This window comes from Nomascus leucogenys, chromosome 19, assembly GCF_006542625.1.
Source record: "Nomascus leucogenys isolate Asia chromosome 19, Asia_NLE_v1, whole genome shotgun sequence".
NCBI lineage: Eukaryota > Metazoa > Chordata > Mammalia > Primates > Hylobatidae > Nomascus > Nomascus leucogenys.
This window is the reverse complement of record NC_044399.1, coordinates 69,604,112-69,621,695: the sequence shown is the minus strand read 5'-3', so window position 1 is coordinate 69,621,695 and position 17,584 is coordinate 69,604,112. Positions and strand designations below refer to the sequence as shown.

Below are 17,584 nucleotides of genomic sequence, written 5' to 3'. Positions count from 1 at the left end.
GGCTGGGAGCTGACCAGGTGGGTGTCAGAGCTGAGAGGGTAGGGTGTTACCAGGGATAGCAAAGTAATGCTCATCCGGGCTCCTCAGGGTGAGCCAGCTCTCCTTCTAGGGAACAGCTTCCTCCACAGCAAAGCCTCCACCTAGAAACATCTCCACTCATCAGTACAAAAAGCTTCAGCCTTTATTAAACAAAGGAGGAGGTAGAAGACAGATAAGGGAACAGTTCAGGATCCCTTCTTTCCCCTATACATACACAGACATACAAACACACACACCCGAGTGAATGACAGGGACCATCAGGCGACAGATTGAAGGGCAGAGGGAGGCAGCACCCTCCGAGAGTTGGCCCGGACCCAAGGGTGGGCTGAGACCTGGGCCAGGGGCAGCCGTTCCGAGGGGTTATGCCTGAGCAGTTTGGAGATGAGGTCCTGGGCTCCCGTGGGCACAGAAGCGGGGAACTTTAGGTCCACCTGCAGGTGTGAAGAGATGGAAGGGCTGCATTAGTTTCATTAGTTTCACCCTGGCTACATCTTCCTTGACTACGCATTGTTTGGAGTTACTTAGGGCCATGCAAATACACTCTGCCCACCCCCAGCCCCCCAGCTCCTGGCCTCAGCAGCTGGCACGAAGCCCAGGCTGCCCTCCCACCTTGACGATGCGCCGATAAGTCTCGTTGTGTGATGCACTCTCAAAGGGTGGGTTCCCCACCAGCAGCTCATAGCAAAGCACTCCAATGCACCACAGATCCACCTTCTCGTTGTGCATGCGCCCCTCAATCATCTCTGGGGGCAGGTAGTCCAGGGTGCCACACATTGTCTTCCTCCTGGGAGGGATAAGGGGCATGGGCAGGGGTCCCAGTGACATAGGAACTCTCCTTTCCCTGCTGCCTGATGGCAGGGAGCCAAAAGACCATGGGATGTACCAGGGGAGAGGTCCAGCCAGGCAGGGCCACTGGAGTGGGGGTGGGGTTGGGGTGATGATATGTCCCAAAGCTCCAGAGGTGAGCCTGCACACAGCCCAGCAACTCCACACTGAAGGATATATCTTAATAAGATACTCCGATATGAGGACAGTGTTCATTTGGAGTTCACTGGGGACATCTCTAATGCCCATCAGGCATGTTCTGCTTAAATAAATCAGCTACTGTGTGATACTATGAAACCATTAAAAAATGTTGTGGGAGGAAAAAAAGCCACTGCTCCGGACTTTTTTTGAGACAGAGTCCAGGCTGGAGTGCAGTGGGGCGATCTTGGCTCACTGCAACCTCTGCCTCCCGGGTTCAAGTGATTCTCATGTCTCAGCCTCCCGAACAGCTGGGATTACAAGTGTGCACCACCATGTCTGCTTAATAAATTTTGTGTTTTTAGTAAAGATGGGGTTTCGTCATGTTAGCCAGGCTGGTCCACTGGTCTTGAACTCCTGGCCTCAAGTGATCCACCTGCCTTGGCCTCCCAAAGTGCTGGGACTGGTAGGCGTGAGCCACCGTGCCTGGCCAAAGTTTTACCATTGGCCTGTACAGGGATCAAACCCGCGACCTTGGGATTATTAGCACCACACTCTAACCATTTTTTTTTTTTTGAGATGGAGTCTCACTCTGCCGCCCAGGCTGGAGTGCAATGGTGCAATCTCGGCTCACTGCAACCTCTGCCTTCCAGGTTCAAACAATTCTCCTGCCTCAGCCTCCCCAGTAGCTGGGATTACTGGCGTCCGCCACCACACCCGGCTAATTTTTGTATATTTAGTAAAGACAAGGTTTCATCATGTTGGCAAAGCTAGTCTAGAACTCCTGACCTCAGGTGATCCGCCCTCCTCGGCCTCCCAAAGTGCTGGGATTACAGGTGTGAGCCACCGCGCATGGCCCCTGGAGAGGTTTTAATGGCCCAGCCTCACACCCACTGCTGGCCTCCCAGGCCACCATACCTCAGGGAGGGCGCATGCACAGACCAGCCGAAGTCAGCAATCTTCAGTTCTCCCTTGAGCCCTAAGAGCAGATTTTCTGGCTTTATGTCTCTGTGAATCACCTTCTTCCCATGGCAGTACATTAGAGCATCTGCCAACTCCTCCATGATCTGGGAGGGGCAACGACAGGCAATCAGACAAGGATGGACCTCCAGCTACGAGCAGCACACCCTCAGCCTCGAGCCCCCTACTGGCGCCCCAGGTGCCCACCCGCCCGGACCGTGGCTGTTCGCTGCTCGTCAAATGTGCGGCTCTTCTGAAGCTCCTTGTAGAGCTCCCCGCGGGGGGCATACTCTAGAATCAAGTAGATCCTCCTCCGGTCATAAAAATAGTTGTAGAGACGCAGGATGTTGGGATGGCTGGGGGAAGAGACAGAGGAGGCCTCAGGCCAAAGGCATAAAAGAGCTGGAAAAGATGATAGGAGCAAACTGGGGTTAGACGTGGCCCAGGCCGGGGACACCAGGGCTGAGAGTGGTAAGGGGAAACTGGAGGCAGATTTCTGGATTCAAGGCTCTCCAGGACTAAGACCTAAATGGGGCTCACTAGCCATAGCTACAGAGAAAGCAATCTGGATGAAGTGGGGCTGAATGAGGAGCTGGGGGTGAGGGAGCAGAGGGGCTTCGGCTCAGGGGGCATCAACCCATACTGCAGGTGGGCCTGGATTTCAATCTCTCTGCGCAGCTGATGCTCCACGCCCTCCTTCTCTATCTGGGACTTGAAGAGGACCTTGAGCGCCACGATGAAATGGCTTTTCTTCTCCCGAGCCAAGTACACGTTTCCAAACTTGCCTTTGCCCAGAGGACGCCCAATCTCAAAGTCATCAATTGTGAAGTGCCGCCTGCTTAGAAAGTGGAGGAAGGCAACTCAGAACCGGTTGTGGTTATTAAGAGGTTTGCTTTCTCTCTGCTTCCTCATCCCATCCTGTCCTCCGCCCCACTTCTCTTCATCCCTGCTCCTCCTGCGCTTCGGTTTTATCTCCCCGACTTCCTGCCTGTTCACTGTCCCCTCACCCCCATCCACCCCAAGACTTGGGGCACTTACGTTAACATGTTGGGTGTCCCACTGCTATTCTCCACCACCTTCTGGCCAGGGGCAGCTAAGGAGAGAACAGGTAAGTTGAATGCGAACAGAGATGACCTTCTCATCCCTAAACCCTCCCATAGACGGTCATCTCCCCAGCTCAGTCCTCTTCCCCTTGCCCCAGTTACCTGTGGGTTGGACATTGGAGCGGCTCATAAGGACAAGTGCAGATGGGGTGACAGGCTCTTTCCGGAGGACTCGCTGGGGCAGGGTGCTCAGGCCAGATGGAGCCTGAGAAGGAGCAGGGGGTAGCTCTGAGGGTGCCTTTGTCTGATGACCGGGGTGGAATGTGCTGCAAGCAGTATTTCAGCCCCTTGCTAAAGAGCCACCCACCCGCCTACCCCCAATTCAAAGAGGAACCCTGATGTGACAGTTTTGCTTCCCAGCCTCTGCTCATAGTCCCATATTAAAATGGGTTATTAATAAACAACCTAGGGCCGGGCACAGTGGCTCATGCGGTCAGGAGTTCAAGACCAGCCTGGCCAACATGGTGAAACTTCATCTCTACTAAAAATATAAAAAATTAGCTGGGTGCGGCCAGGCTTGGTGGCTCATGCTTGTAATCCCAACACTTTGGAAGGCGGAGGCAGGTGGATCACGAGGTCAGGAGTTTGAGACCAGCCTGGCCAACACAGTGAAACCCCATCTCTACTAAAAATACAAAAATTAACTGGCCGTGGTGGTGCACGCCTGTAATCCTAGCTACTCAGGAGGCTGAGGCAGGATCGCTTGAACCTGAGAGGCAGAGGTTGCAGTGAGCCGAGATCACACCATTGCACTCCAGCCTGGGCAACACAGCTAGACTCCATCTCAAAAAAAAAAAAATTAGCCGGGTGCAGGGGCAGGCGCCTGTAATCCCAGCTACTCGGGAGGCCGAGGCAGGAGAATCGCTTGAACCTGGGTGGCAGAGGTTGCAGTGAGCTGAGATTGCGCCATTGCACTTCAGCCTGGGCGACACAGTGAGACTCCATCTCAATAAATAAATAAATTAATTAATTAATTAATTAATAACCTAAGTAGGCCTAAGATAAGGAGCAAAGGACTCACACCAACAGCTAACATTTCACCTGTTTGGCCCTGGCCCACACTTTTCAGGCATGAAGCTGTTCAACCTGTATAAGTCGTGTCCATAACAACACAGTCATTCATCTAGCCCCTCACTTACACCACAGTAGAGAGCTGGGTCAATGAACACCCACAATTCAAGGGGTTTAGCACAGAGGTATTCTCAAAGTCTCCTAAAAAGCTTAGTTTATTAAGGCTTAGATAAGATGCTTGAGGCCTTGAATGTTATAGCAATAACCAAGATTTTCACTTTGCAGGAACAGGCTTTAAGGACACTAAGAGCTACCCTGATGGCCCTGGACCACTTCTCACTTTCAACTTCTTTTTTTTTTTTTTTTGAGACGGAGCCTCGCTCTATTACCCAGGCTGGAGTGCAATGGCGCCATCTCGGCTCACTGCAACCTCCACCTCCCAGGTTCAGGCAATTCTCCTGCCTCAGCCTCCTGAGTAGGTGGGATGACAGGCACATGCCTCCACGCCTGGCTAATTTTTGTATTTTTAGTAGAGACAGGGTTTCACCATGTTGGCCAGGCTGGTCTCGAACTCCTGACCTCAGGTGATCCACCTGCCTCAGCCTCCCAGTGCTGGGATTACAGGCGTGAGCCACCATACCTGGCCTCACTTTCAACTTCTCAAAATAATAGATGCACTTTCTTTTAGGAGTGACCAAGGTAAAAGTGACAATGGTTTCTCATTCAGACTCCATTCCTGACAGCCTCACTCAGTGCTCCATGAGGGAGGGAGCTGATGCACAAGGGAACAGACAGACTCTCCAGGAAGCCTGAGCTCCACAAACAGGGAGGAAAGCCTGTGCAGGGCCCCTTCCTTCTTCTGCAGCCAAGAGAAGAAAGCCCCTAGGCCCCTAAAAACCTGTTCCCGAATAGTGGTATTGGTACAGATCTACAAATAAGCAAGTTGAATAAAATACAGTCCAGAAATAGACCCACGTATATGTGGTAATTTATATATATATAATAAAGGTGGCATTTCAAATCAGAGAGGAGGCCCTTCAATGAAATCTGTCTGGATCACTGGGAAATAAGTCAATTTAGATCCATTTAGATCCTTACCTCAATTTAGTCATTAATTCCAAATTGTAATTTAGACTTGCCCTGGGCCTTTTAAACTGTAACTTTATATCCTTTTAGAGTCTATTTCTATTTGCTGTCTAGTTTATTTTTTACGGGATATGGGTTGGGAATCATGGCCTGAAGGCCAGGCTCTGCCTGCTCAGTCCCAGATATCATTTGTATGTGACGAGCCCTGCAGAGGTCCTCACCGGCTGGGAGTCACTGGCTGGTCAGATTCACGTTGGCAGCACCTGACAGGATGTGGCTACAAATGACCAGACCGGGTTCTGTCATCAAACTTGGGGCCCGTACTTTGGAGCATAACGGGGAAGAAAGTGCTTAAAGGATTGCTCATTGCAGGATCTCAAGTTTCCCAGCAAGAACTCGCCATGCGGGGTCATGGGGGCGCGGGGACCGAGGGAAGGGCCTTACCGTCTGCCGGCCATAGGGCCAGGGGTAGGCGTTCTCCTTCTGGGCCATCCTTAGAGGGAAAGGGGGAGGAGAGCTGGGCGGAGAAGGGAAACAGCCGTGAGAAGCAGAGAAAAGGAGAGAGAGAGGGAGGGGTTGGACCGATCGAGCCGGAAGCGCTAGCCCGAGCTGGTAAAAGGGAGCAGGTCAGCACACTAGCCCCAATCCGGGCGCTGGTCTCACCGCCCCCACCCTTCTATCGTCCCTACCTCCTTGCAGGCCAGCCCAACGGACCCTCTGATCTGCCTGATCATCTGCCCACTCCCGGCGCAAGGCCTGCGACAGGAGGCCAGCTCACCTGGGGTCCAAGGAACTGCTACTCTCCCGGCCGCCCGCAAACAACTGAATCTGCCACGCCGCGCCCTGGCCAAGGACTTTTCAAATCTCCCGCCCCGGCCCCATTGGGTGAGCTCGTCGCCCATGCCTAGTTCCCATTGGCTCGATGTCCTGTGACGTAGGTCATGGGAACCCAATGGAAGAGGCGGAATGAGAAGGGCGCACGCTTGGCTTCCAGCTTAGGAAATTTCCCCAAATTCCCCCAGTGAATTATCTTGCTTTTTCTTTTCTTTTCTTTTCTTTTCTTTTCTTTTCTTTTCTTTTCTTTTCTTTTCTTTTCTTTGTTTTCTTTTCTTTTCTTTTCCTTTTCTTTTCTTTTCTTTTCTTTTCTTTTCTTTTCTTTTCTTTTCTTTTCTTTTTTCCTTCTTTGAGACAGAGTCTCTCTCTGTCGCCGAGGCTGGAGTATAGTGGTGCTATCTCGGCTTGCTGCAACCTCTGCCTCCTAGGTTCAAGCGATTCTCGTGCCTCAGCCACCCGAGTAGCTGGGATTACAGGCGCCCGCCACCATGCCTGGCTAATTTTTGTATTTTTAGTAGAGACGGGTTTTCGCTGTGTTGGCCAATCTGGTCTCGAACTCCTGTCCTCAGGTGATCCACCCGCCTCGGCTTCCCAAAATGCTGGGATTACAGGCGTGAGCCACCGTGCTTGGCCTTCTTCTTTTTTATAAAAAAATTAAATCTTTAATATAACTGGAGTTTATCCTTATGCATGTATGAGCTGGGGTCTAACTTCTCTGCCCGATGGAGCGCCAGTTATGTCAACACCATTTGTTAAACAAACTGCCCCAACAGAATTTAAATGCTGCCCTTGATATATAATGTTAGCATATTTACTTGTGTCTATTTCTAGACTTTGTATTCTGTTGTTTGCTCATTTGCCTGTGTGTTTATTCTTGTGTCATTACTATGTCGTTCTTAAAAGTTCTGACATTCCTGGGAGGAGTTTTCCACCAGTAGACCTTTCGTTGCAAGATCTCTGTTAGCTGCCATGTTGTTTGGGCCCACTTTCATTTTTCCTCCTTCCTGCCACACTCCCTTCTTTTCTGCTCTTCCTAACCCTCAGATTTCATTACTGGGTTAAATAAATACATTTTTGGGCCTTCTATGAAATAACCAGTGGATATTTATTAAGTACGTACTGTCCAGCACTCTTCTTTCTTCTAACACTCTGTTTTTCCTTTAGGGGACCACCTGTCTCTCCAGTCTATGCAGTTGGTTTCTGTAGTAGTTTCTGTTGCTGACAACCCCAAATCCCTAGGTTGATGAAGACCTATTTAAATCTCACTTTTTTTTTTTTTTTGAGATGAAATTTCGCTGTGTTGCCCAGGCTGGAGTGCAATGGCACAATCTCAACTCACCGCAACCTCCTCCTCCCAGGTTCAAGCGATTCTCCTGTCTCAGCCTCCCGAGTAGCTGGGATTACAGGTGCATGTGACCATGCCTGGCTAATTTTTGTATTTTTAGTAGAGACAGGGTTTCATCAGATTGCTCAGGCTGGTCTCGAACTCCTGACCTCAGGTGATCCGCCCGCCATGGCCTCCCAAAGTGCTTGGATTACAGGCGTGAGCCACTGAGCCCAGCTTTATTCTCACTTCTGAAAGCACTTAGAGTTTTGAGGATTTGAGAAGAAAACGGACTCCATTCCAGGTCCAGAAATGAGCCCCAATTGACTTATACTAATCAATACCTTTTATTCCAGATTATGGTTATTGGATCAGGGATAAGCATGTGATTTAAGTGGGCCAGCTAGCGGGAATCAGTTTTCTTGCTCAGAATGCTGGGCAGCTCAAGGAAACACTTAACGTTTACTGGTTTATCATAAAGTGTATTACAAAGGATATAGATGAAAAGATGTATAGGGCAAGGTATGGAGGAAGAGATTTCTGGAAGTGAGCAGGGAAGCATGCAGCCCTCATTGCTGCTTCTAGTGCTACTGAAGGAAGCAGCTTGACATTGAAGCCTAACATTGCAGAAGGCAGAAGAGAGGCCTGGAAAGAACTCCAGGACTTGATGACATTGTTGAGCCTCTACATGCCTACGTTAGCACTTTTCTTACATAAACAATAGAGAATATTATTATTCAGCTCATATCCTTCCTGAATGCATTCTAAATGCTATTTGCGGTTTAAGCATATTGTGTAGAAAAAACAAACCATGGCTAGGCTTGGCGGCTCACGCCTGTAATCCCAGCACTTTGGGAGGCCAAGGCGGCTGTATCACTTGAGCCCAGGAGTTTAAGATCAGCCTGGGCAACATGTGAAACCCCGTCTCTACAAAAAATACAAAAAAAATTAGCCAGGTATGGTAGTGTGTGCCTCTAGTCCAAGCTACTTGGTAGGCTGAGGCAGGAGGATCAGCAGAGCCCGAAGGTCAAGGCTGTGGTGAGCGATGATTGCGCCACTGCACTCCAGCCCCGACATTAGAGTGACACCCTGTCTCAATAAAAACAAAAAACAGGCGGGGCACAGTGGCTCACGCCTGTAATCCTAGCACTTCGGGAGCCCCAGGAGAGTGGATTGCCTGAGCTCAGGAGTTCAAGACCACCCTGGGCAACATGGTGAAACCCCGTCACTACTAAAGTACAAAAAATTAGCCAGTTCTGGCCAGGTGCGGTGGCTCATGCTTGCAATCCCAGCACTTTGGCAGGCTGAAGTGGGTGGATCATGAGGTCAGGAGTTCGAGACCAGCCTGGCCAACACAGTGAAACCCGTCTCTACTAAAAATACAAAAATTAGCTGGATGTGGTGGCAGGCACCTGTAATCCCAACTACTTGGGAGGCTGAGGCAGGAGAATTGCTTGAACCCGGGAAGCGGAGGTTGCAGGGAGCGGAGATCGCACCACTGCATTCTAACCTGGGTGACAGAGCTAGACTCTGTCTCGGGAAAAAAAAAAAAAATCAGCCAGTTGTGGTGGTGGGTGCCTGTAGTCCCAGCTACTCAGGAGGCTGAGTGAGGCACAAGAATTGCTTGAACCTGGGAGTGTTGCAGTGAGCCGAGATCACGCCACTGCACTCCAGCCTGGGCAACACAGCAACAGTCTGTCTAAAAAAAACAAAAACAAAAAAAGACCCAATTTTTCCTCTGCCCTCACACCACAGCAATCAACACAGGAGACTTCTGCGACCACATGTGTGGAGATTTTACTCCACCACCAAGCAAGCAATCAGTTCTGCAGCAGACATCAGCTGGGTGTCTTCCAGTTAGATTCTGACACTATCCACCTGGAGAGAGCATCAGATCCCATAGGTTGAGGGCTCAGTCCCACAAGACTGCCCCTCACTTTGGATGCCAACCGCAAGCCACAGGTTGTTTTTACCTGTACTCATGATTAACTGGGTATAAGTTGGGTTCCTACAGTTCCCTCTTTATGTTCAATGAATTTGCTGGAGTGGCTGACAGGACTCAGGGAAAAATGTTTACTGGTTTATTATAAAGGATTTTTTTTTTTTTTTTTGAGATGGCGTGTCTCTGCTGCCCAAGCTGGAGTGCAACGGTGCAATCTCAGCTCACTGCAACCTCTGCCTCCCGCATTCAAGTGATTCTCCTGCCTCGGCCTCCCGAGTAGCTGGGATTACAGGCGCCCACCACCACGCCTGGCTGGTTTTTGTATTTTTAGTAGAGACGGGGTTTCACCACGTTGGCCAGGCTGGTCTCAAACTCCTGACCTCAGGTGATCTGCCCTCCTCGGCATCCCAAAGTGCTGGAATTACAGGCATGAGCCACCACACCTGGCTGTATTTCCTCTTTATTTTGTTACAAATATATTTGTGTGTGTGTTTCAGCTAATAAATGTACACAAAATGATAGAATTAGGAAATGATCATTTTGCATCTCCTTACGAAATAACTAATGCAGGCAAGGTTTTCTGGTTGCCCTGGAAGTGAGAATGGTGGTGGGACTGCTGGGTAGCCAGCCTCACAGCCAGCTCCGCCTTAGGTCGCCAGAGTTTCTATGCTGTTACCTTGCTCAGGTCATCAGCAGTTCTTCAAGCACCGTTTTCGCAAGGACTGGTCAACTGTCTGCCTCTGTCTTGGACACAGTGATACAGTGACACAGTGACGGCTGTGGCAGAAGGTGGGCAGGGGCAAGGAAGGGGAAGGAAAGCGGAGCACAGATTTTAACCTGGGCAATGTCTGCTGTGTGGATGGTGGTGAGATGGTCCAAATTCTTCCCCATCAACCAAAGCCAGTCACACTTACAAAGGTATTGTTAGTGGAGGAGAGAGGTGAAGGGAATAAATTTCCCACTGGAAAAGACAAGGCATACAGGGTGGCTGGCCTGGATTCCTTCCTTCCTTCCTTCCCTTCCACCTTCCTTCTTTCCTTCCTTCCTCCCTCCCTCCCTACTTTCCTTTCCTTTTTTTTTGAGATGGAGTCTCTGTCGCCAGGCTGGAGTGTACTGGTGCCAATCTAGGCTCACTGCCACCTCTGCCTCCAGGGTTCAAGCGATTCTTCTGCCTTAGCCTCCCAAGTAGCTGGGACTACAGGCGCGCGCTACCATGCCCAGCTAATTTTTGTATTTTTTAGTAGAGACTGGGTTTCACCAAGTTGGCCAGGATGGTCTTGATCTCTTGACCTCGTGATCTGCCCGCCTCGGCCTCCCAAAGTGCTGGGATTACAGGCGTGAGCCATCCCACCCTACCAGTTTTGTTTTTCAATATACTGGAAGCAGCCAAAATGCACGTGGTCCTGGGCTTCTAGTGACTGCTGGGAAGTCTGGAGATAGGTAATATTTGTATTTAATATCCTTATGTTCAGTGTTAAGTAAACATACATAGAACAGCAGAGATTATTAAAAACATTAAAAAAGGCCGGGCACAGTGGCTCACGCCTGTAATCCCAGCGCTTTGGGAGGCCCAGGCGGGCGGATCACCGGAGGATGAGAGTTCGAGACCAGCCTGACCAACATGGAGAAACTCCGTCTCTACTAAAAATACAAAATTATCCGGGCGTGATGGTGCATACCTGTAATCCCAGCTACTCCGGACGCTGAGGCAGGAGAATCCCTTTGAACCTGTAGGGGGAGGTTTCGGTGAGCCAAGATAGTGCCATTGCATTCAAGCCTGGGCAACAAGAAAGAAACTCCGTCTCAAGGGAAAAAAACATACAAACAAAAAATAATAATTAAAAAAATTCTTTAAAAATTTTCATACAACAGGGATTTTTAATTTTTAAATTTATTTTTACTTTTATAGACCTTAGGGGTACATGTGCAGTTTTGCCGCAGGGATATATCACATAATGTTGAAAGTCTGGGAAAGTCTGTACCCAACTGAAATTGTACCCAACTTCTGAATAACGTTCATATTTGTCTCATTCCCCTCCTATCCTTCTACTGAGGAGGCTTTTTTTTTTCCTATCCTGAAAAATGTCACCGTAAATCTATTTGATTAGGGAAAAGAATGTTTCACTTGACCCCGACGTGATTTGAACACGCAACCTTCTGATCTGGAGTCAGACGCGCTACCGTTGCGCCACGAGGCCTGTCCAACTTCGTGACTTAATGGGTCTGTTGAGCAGCAATAAGGGGCGGACTTTTGTCATGAGGCCCCGTCTTTAAGATTTGTCAGCGCATTTCTCTGAGGCACCAGCTGACGAGGTGTGGGCGCACGTACGTCGGCATTAAATTCATCCTCTGGATAAATAATAAAGAGAGGCAAATTGTGTTTAGGCAAATTTGGCTTAAGGCCCAATTCATTAACTGGAATCACATTGAGCTCGTTGAGCTCACTCTACAGAGAAGCCATTTTTATGTGTCTAGGACTTTTTTTTTTTTCTGGAGATGATAAATCATCATGGTGTCGCTGCAGTTCTCGCCTCCTGGACAAATCTTAGACGTAATCCCAGCTCTGCCGGTGACTCAGCTTCTCTGGATCTTGGTTTCCTCGTCTGTAGACTGGGCATAACCCTACACGTTCATGTGGGGTGGGTGGCGCGCGCTAGCAGTGAAGGTCACTCACAATTGCGCGCTGGGCAGACGACGGCAGCCATTACTTTTACCTCGATCTCGCTGATGCTCATTCCCTGGATCCGCACGGGTCCAACCCGACTCACCCCAACCAACCTGAGGTATGAAAACCGAGACTATCCGAGCGTTGGTGGTATAGTGGTGAGCATAGCTGCCTTCCAAGCAGTTGACCCGGGTTCGATTCCCGGCCAACGCAAGTAGTTTTGGGTGTTTATTGTTTTTTTTCCCCCTCTTTTCCTTTTCGTGTTTTCTGGGCCCCGGCATCGTTGAGGGTTTTCGTGAGGTTTTCCTGAGGAACCTTCCACTCCGAAAGGACCCGCTTTCCGCTACACCCGCGACCACGGCCGGACCACCGCGCTCTTGGCGGATGCGCCCTGCAAGCCCCTCCAGGCGAGAGCAGCGCGTCGGGATCTCGGCCCGGGGTTGCCTACTGTTCCCGGATCGCAGTGCGAATCCACAAAAAGCAGGGAGGCGAAAGAACACAAAAGCCTGGGCTCTGCACCCTGGACGGCTGGGGGCCAAAGCTACTTGCCCAGGTTCAAGCAGACACTGGAAATGCGCACTTCCGTCAAAGAGGGAGCAAGCTAGGTCAAGTCTGAGCGCTAATGAACATACTGAGCGGAGCAGATAATGGCCACTTCAGGTACATGTTTGAACTCTTAAGTTGCTTGAAGTAAAATGGAAACTTAGAATGCGAGCTGGAGAGGAAGGCCAAACTCTCCTCCCCTCCTCTTTTCCCTCTTTTTTATAGCTCCATCCCAGGGACCAGGACGGATTTAATGAAAGCAAAAAGAAAGTTTCAAAACTACTAGTACTCTCCCCGTCGGGGAATCGAACCCCGGTCTCCCGCGTGACAGGCGGGGATACTCACCACTATACTAACGAGGAGGGATCCGCACATAGCCCTTTCCGAATCCTTGATCTGGGACTTTACACTCGGCGTGCTGACAGCAGGGTTCCTAGGGGTTCTGTTCTTTCAACCACCGAGAAACGCCGACCAGAAACTGTGGGTGTGTTTCAGGCACCAATAGTCAGATGGAGTGACCGAAAGAGACAAAGTGACTTCAGGGCTGCAGAGAACCAAGTTCTGACAGTTCCTGGGCTCTCCCGAACACTGTCATCCACAACTATAGATTGACCGGTGTCAATCAAACCGAAACCAGGCTGTGGTGGCCGAGTTGAGACACCACGAAGGAAGTCAGGAAGCAGAAAGGGAGCGACCTGCCCAAGTCTGGGCGTGCCTCCCCTCTTCCTGACATGCCAGGCGGGTCTGGGGACTGAGATTCTTTCTGCTACCGCGGTGCCACAAAAGAGCTTACTGTATATTGATGACTTCCAGTCAAGCCTCCTGCAGCGCTGGTCAGGTAACACATTCCTTGAAGACACTCTTGTCTCAGCAAAAGGTAAAGGAGGGCTCGTCCGGGATTTGAACCCGGGACCTCTCGCACCCGAAGCGAGAATCATACCCCTAGACCAACGAGCCGACGAGAAAACATTGCCGCGAACCACCTTAGAGGTCGTGCCAGGCTTGCTATAGTGCTGGGTCCACTATGCATGGCGGAACGGTCCTGGCGCGCGCTCAGGGACAGCCTCCCTCAGGCCGAGTATTTTGGAGCACGGGGCTGGGAATCTCTTGGCTCCCGGCCGCGAGCTCCGGCTCCTCCCAGGAAATAGCGTCAAGGAAGTGGGAGGGAGTGGCCTCGGCCTCGCCCCCGCGCCGCCCTGCACGACTGCCTTGAACACCGGGGTTGCTGCTTTCTTTGGTTACCGACTTGGTGCCATTCCGTAACCTAGGATCTTGACACTTCCCGCCTCCGCCTGCGGTCCTTGGACCTAGCCCTTTGTTGCAGAGCTTTGAAGAGAAGCGGTGGAGTTGCTTGCTTTCGGGACGGGCGGGAGAAATCTCTAGGGTAACACCAGTCCCCGTGTCTGTCTATCTTCCTGGGCTAACGGGCAAGGCAAACCCTGGGCCAGACCCGTCGATAGCCCACGGGTTCCCCAGACCGCATGGCAGTGCACAGGCGAGGGAAAGAGGGAACGATTTCTGGGGCCCAGAAGACCCACGGAGGAGGGCGTTATTGAGCTGGGTGACTGGAGGGGGACAGGCTTTCCACCCTGCAGTGGGGCGGGGCGCAAGGCCAGGGGCCTAGTCTCATGGCTTCCGGACTGTAAAATCAGATTACCCCTACCCTGCAGTCTAACCTCTGCTCTCCAGTCCCCTCCTAGAATGGCCTAGAAGGAGACCCTCCTGCCTGCCTCCTAAGACCCCCCGAAGGCTCTGAGGCATGTGGCCGCATGAGTGTGGTCGAAGGCCTGTAGACCCGGTTTGGGGACTTAGCAGTGTTCCCGGGGCTGCCCAGTGAGCCTCTGGGCTCTTAAACACTCACCATGCTGCTCTTACTCCGGAGCTGCCCAGAGTCCCAGCAAGATCTGGTGGGTTCAGTAGCAGACCACGTGTCCTGCCTTTCCTCAGCTCCGTGCCTGTTCTAGGGAGTCCTCCCAGCCGGGTTCTGGCCTGCATCGGCCCTGGACCAGCCTGGTGGCATCTCTGGAACCATTTTGTTCTACACCCCGTTGTTGTGATTTGTGGGGCCAGGCCATTCCTAATGCCCAACCCATAGATACGTTGACCGGGCTTTCAGTGAAGGATTCAGCTCCTATTTGTCCTTTCCCAGGTGCCCCTGGACAGACAGTGGGGAAGGGCAGCAGAAGTTAACCCAGCCTTTCCCATTAGTATCCCAAGTCTTTGAGATGGGTAAAGAGATTCTCAGGGCTGATCTGGCATCTCCTACCCCATTCCTATCCTTTTCTAGTTCCTGTCTCCCTCCCCTTGGGCCCCAGCTTTCTCTGCAAAATAATCCAGTCACCTCTTCCCTGGCCTCAGGCACTTAATCTCTGCAGAAGGGGAGGCCTAAATCCTTTATGACCCTTATGAAAGCTATGGCCCTCTTCGCCAGGCGCAGTGGCTGACACCTGTAATCCCAGCACTTTGGGAGGCTGAGGCGGGTGGATTACAAGGTCAGGAGTTCAAGACCAGCCTGACCAAAATGGTGAAACCTCGTCTCTACTAAATATACAAAAATTAGCCAGGCGTGGTGGTGGGCGCCTGTAATCACAGCTACTCGGGTGACTGAGGCAGGAGAATCGCTTGAACCCGGGAAGCGGAGGTTGCAGTGAGCCAATATTGTGCCACTGCACTCCAGCCTGAGTGACAGAATGAGACTCCCTCCGTCTCAAAAAAAAAAAAAAAAAAAAAAAGCCATGGCCCTCTTCCTAAACACGTACAATCCACGGAGTTCACACATAATCCCATCAACATACCCCACACTTTATTTTTTCCTCAGAAAAGTGCGTACATAGACCTCACTTTTAATAACCAAGAACTAACAAACAGCTGATCATTCGTTTATTTTATTTTATTTTTTTTGAGACGGAGTTTCACTCTTGTTGCCCAGGCTGGAGTGCAGTGGCGCGATCTCGGCTGACCACACCTCCTCCCTGCTCCAAGGTTGAAGCGATTCTCCTGCCTCAGCCTCCCAAGTAGCTGGGAGTACAGGCGCCTGCCACCACGCCTGGCTGATTTTTTGTATTTTTAGTAGAGACGAGGTTTCACTATGTTACCAGGTTTCACTATGTTGGCCAGGCTGCTGGTCTGGTGATCCACCCGCCTTGGTCTCCCAAAGCGCTGGGATTACAGGCGTGAGCCACCACGCCCGGCCATACATGGCAAGTTTCTACATGGTGTTTCAGACTTAGCTGATCACCCTCTACCCTCAGGCCAGATTAGATTCCACTTCTCCCTGTTCTTACAGTGCCCTTAGTGCTGAAAAGGGGAACGTGCCTTGTTCATTTGGTTCTGCACAGGGTCCAGCCCAGTGCTTGGCACAAACATGGTCTCGGAAGTGCTGCATCCCTGGCTTGACCTGGAGGTAGTAATTCCTTCAAGTCATTTGCTCATCTTACATTGGTTCGTGGGCCATGGAATGGTGTCGAGAGCTTTCTGCCTATCTTCCAAGGAGGTTTAGGTCCTGCCAAGAGCTCACAGATCCTATTTCTTGCCTTATTTCCGGCATTTATTTCTTCCTTAACCAACCTAGCTTCACTGCTCCAGAAATGTGCCCTGCCCTTCCACACCAGGATCCCTAGGGACTCCCGAATGATGCTTTCTTGGACTCTGTTCACATGGCCTCAGCCCTTCTGCACCCTGCTGCAGGAAACCTGGTGCCAGGCCAGGCCAGCCGGATCCCTGCTTACTCCTTACCCTGACATCCCGCTCGTGGAGAGGGATGGAGGTAACTGCAAGTGAAAGACCAGTTAGAGGACCGCATCTAGAAGCTGTGCCAAATTTTAAATATTGTATATTTAAATATATATATATAATATATATATATTTTTTGAGATGGAGTCTTGCTCTGTCCCCCAGGCTGGGGTGCAGTGGCGCGATCTCGGCTCACTGCAAGCTCCGCCTCCCGGGTTCATGCCATTCTCCTGCCTCAGCCTCCGGAGTAGCTGGGACTACAGGCGCCCGCCACCACGCCCGGCTAATTTTTCATATTTTCAGTAGAAACGGGGTTTCACTGTGGTCTGAATCTCCTGACCTCGTGATCCACCCGCCTTGGCCTCCCAAAGTGCTAGGATTACAGGCGTGAGCCACCGCGCCCGGCCTAAATATATATTTTTATATTATATACTATATGTATAAAATTATGAGCCACCAAACCCAAAGAAATATAATGAAGAGCCAAAGAAAACAAAGTGGCTCAGGTTCTAGGGGACGTCCTAGGGTGGGGAAAGAGGCCTGAAAGGTGGGCAGCCCCTTCCGTCGAGGGTGGGGCGGCCGCCTGACCCAGTCCACCTGCACCAGTGGGGTGTGGCATCAGTTGGGCAAAGGACCCTTAGGCCTATGCAGCATTTCTGCCCCTAAGAGAACCACCTTTTAGAGTGGTGATCTCATGGGAGTGGCAGGTCGACTCAGCAGGAAATGTGGGTGCTATGAGTGCAGAACAGAAACTCTTACGCGTTCTGATATAAAAACAATACCTGTAGGGATGTGGATTCAGCTGCAAAATCACGCTATTTCAATTGAATAAAGGCACCGCTGGGATTCGAACCCAGGATCTCCTGTTTACTAGACAGGCGCTTTAACCAACTAAGCCACGGCGCCGAAGCTGCCTTAAGGGTTTCTGAAATTCATCTACAAGAATATAGAACTAGGAACCCAGACCGAGCTTTTTCAGATCTTTCTAGAACTAATTTGGTAAATCAACTGGCTGTTGCATTACTTGTCCAGTCCTCGGATTTCCTTCAGTGTCCAAAGAAGTTAATCATAGATTTCAAACCAAAATAATAGACTCTAAATCAAATTCTCGATTCTAGAATTCCTAGATGAGGTTTGGAGGGTGCCGACTGGATCATCCCGTCCTGGAGAAGAGAAATATGGTCAGTATGCTGAAGAAAAACTGTGACGTAGTCGGCAGGATTCGAACCTGCGCGGGGAGACCCCAATGGATTTCTAGTCCATCGCCTTAACCACTCGGCCACGACTACAAGGCTTCTCCCGCTTCTTTCATCCAATGCCTTTCTTACTTCCTTTGACTGATAAACATCTACCTCCAACAACGCGCTTCCAGGGAAAAAAAG

The 17,584-nt window shown here is 50.7% G+C and overlaps 1 protein-coding gene and 6 non-coding genes across 10 annotated transcripts; 1 reads left to right on the top strand and 6 right to left on the bottom strand.

Moving 5' to 3' along the window:
- Window positions 1–158: 158 nt before the first annotated feature.
- AURKB (aurora kinase B) lies at window positions 159–13,579 on the bottom strand. 4 transcript variants are annotated; one of them, XM_030800042.1, is made up of 9 exons: window positions 12,816–13,579; window positions 5,607–5,679; window positions 3,168–3,270; window positions 3,001–3,055; window positions 2,606–2,797; window positions 2,180–2,318; window positions 1,921–2,069; window positions 649–823; window positions 159–470 (listed from the first exon to the last, which is right to left on the bottom strand). In XM_030800042.1, the coding sequence occupies exons 2-9, from the start codon at window positions 5,652–5,654 to the stop codon at window positions 297–299; spliced, it is 1,035 nt and encodes a 344-aa protein (XP_030655902.1). In that variant the 5' UTR covers window positions 5,655–5,679; window positions 12,816–13,579; the 3' UTR covers window positions 159–296. The 4 variants fall into 4 exon arrangements, with proteins under 4 accessions (XP_030655902.1, XP_030655904.1, XP_030655905.1 ...); XM_030800044.1 differs by having other exon boundaries at window positions 13,264–13,347; XM_030800045.1 differs by lacking the exons at window positions 3,168–3,270; window positions 5,607–5,679 and having other exon boundaries at window positions 162–470; window positions 13,264–13,537.
- On the bottom strand, window positions 11,389–11,460 carry TRNAW-CCA. The gene has a single exon. It is a non-coding gene; the product is annotated as a tRNA-Trp (tRNA).
- Window positions 12,069–12,140, top strand: TRNAG-UCC. The gene has a single exon. It is a non-coding gene; the product is annotated as a tRNA-Gly (tRNA).
- TRNAD-GUC lies at window positions 12,761–12,832 on the bottom strand. Its single transcript has one exon. It is a non-coding gene; the product is annotated as a tRNA-Asp (tRNA).
- On the bottom strand, window positions 13,356–13,427 carry TRNAP-CGG. Its single transcript has one exon. It is a non-coding gene; the product is annotated as a tRNA-Pro (tRNA).
- Window positions 13,580–17,034: 3,455 nt separating the features above from the next.
- On the bottom strand, window positions 17,035–17,108 carry TRNAT-AGU. Its single transcript has one exon. It is a non-coding gene; the product is annotated as a tRNA-Thr (tRNA).
- A 301-nt stretch (window positions 17,109–17,409) lies between these two features.
- Window positions 17,410–17,491, bottom strand: TRNAS-AGA. Its single transcript has one exon. It is a non-coding gene; the product is annotated as a tRNA-Ser (tRNA).
- Between the last annotated feature and the right edge of the window lie 93 nt (window positions 17,492–17,584).

Bases quoted from the DNA above. Each gene is read 5' to 3' on its own strand.
- AURKB (XM_030800042.1), bottom strand. From the start codon at position 5,654: ATGGCCCAGAAGGAGAACGCCTACCCCTGGCCCTATGGCCGGCAGACG. The intron at 3,271-5,606 runs GTAAGGCCCTTC...GCTCCTTCTCAG, and splicing joins GGCCCTATGGCCGGCAGACG to GCTCCATCTGGCCTGAGCAC. The intron at 3,056-3,167 runs GTAACTGGGGCA...TTCTCTCCTTAG, and splicing joins CTCCAATGTCCAACCCACAG to CTGCCCCTGGCCAGAAGGTG.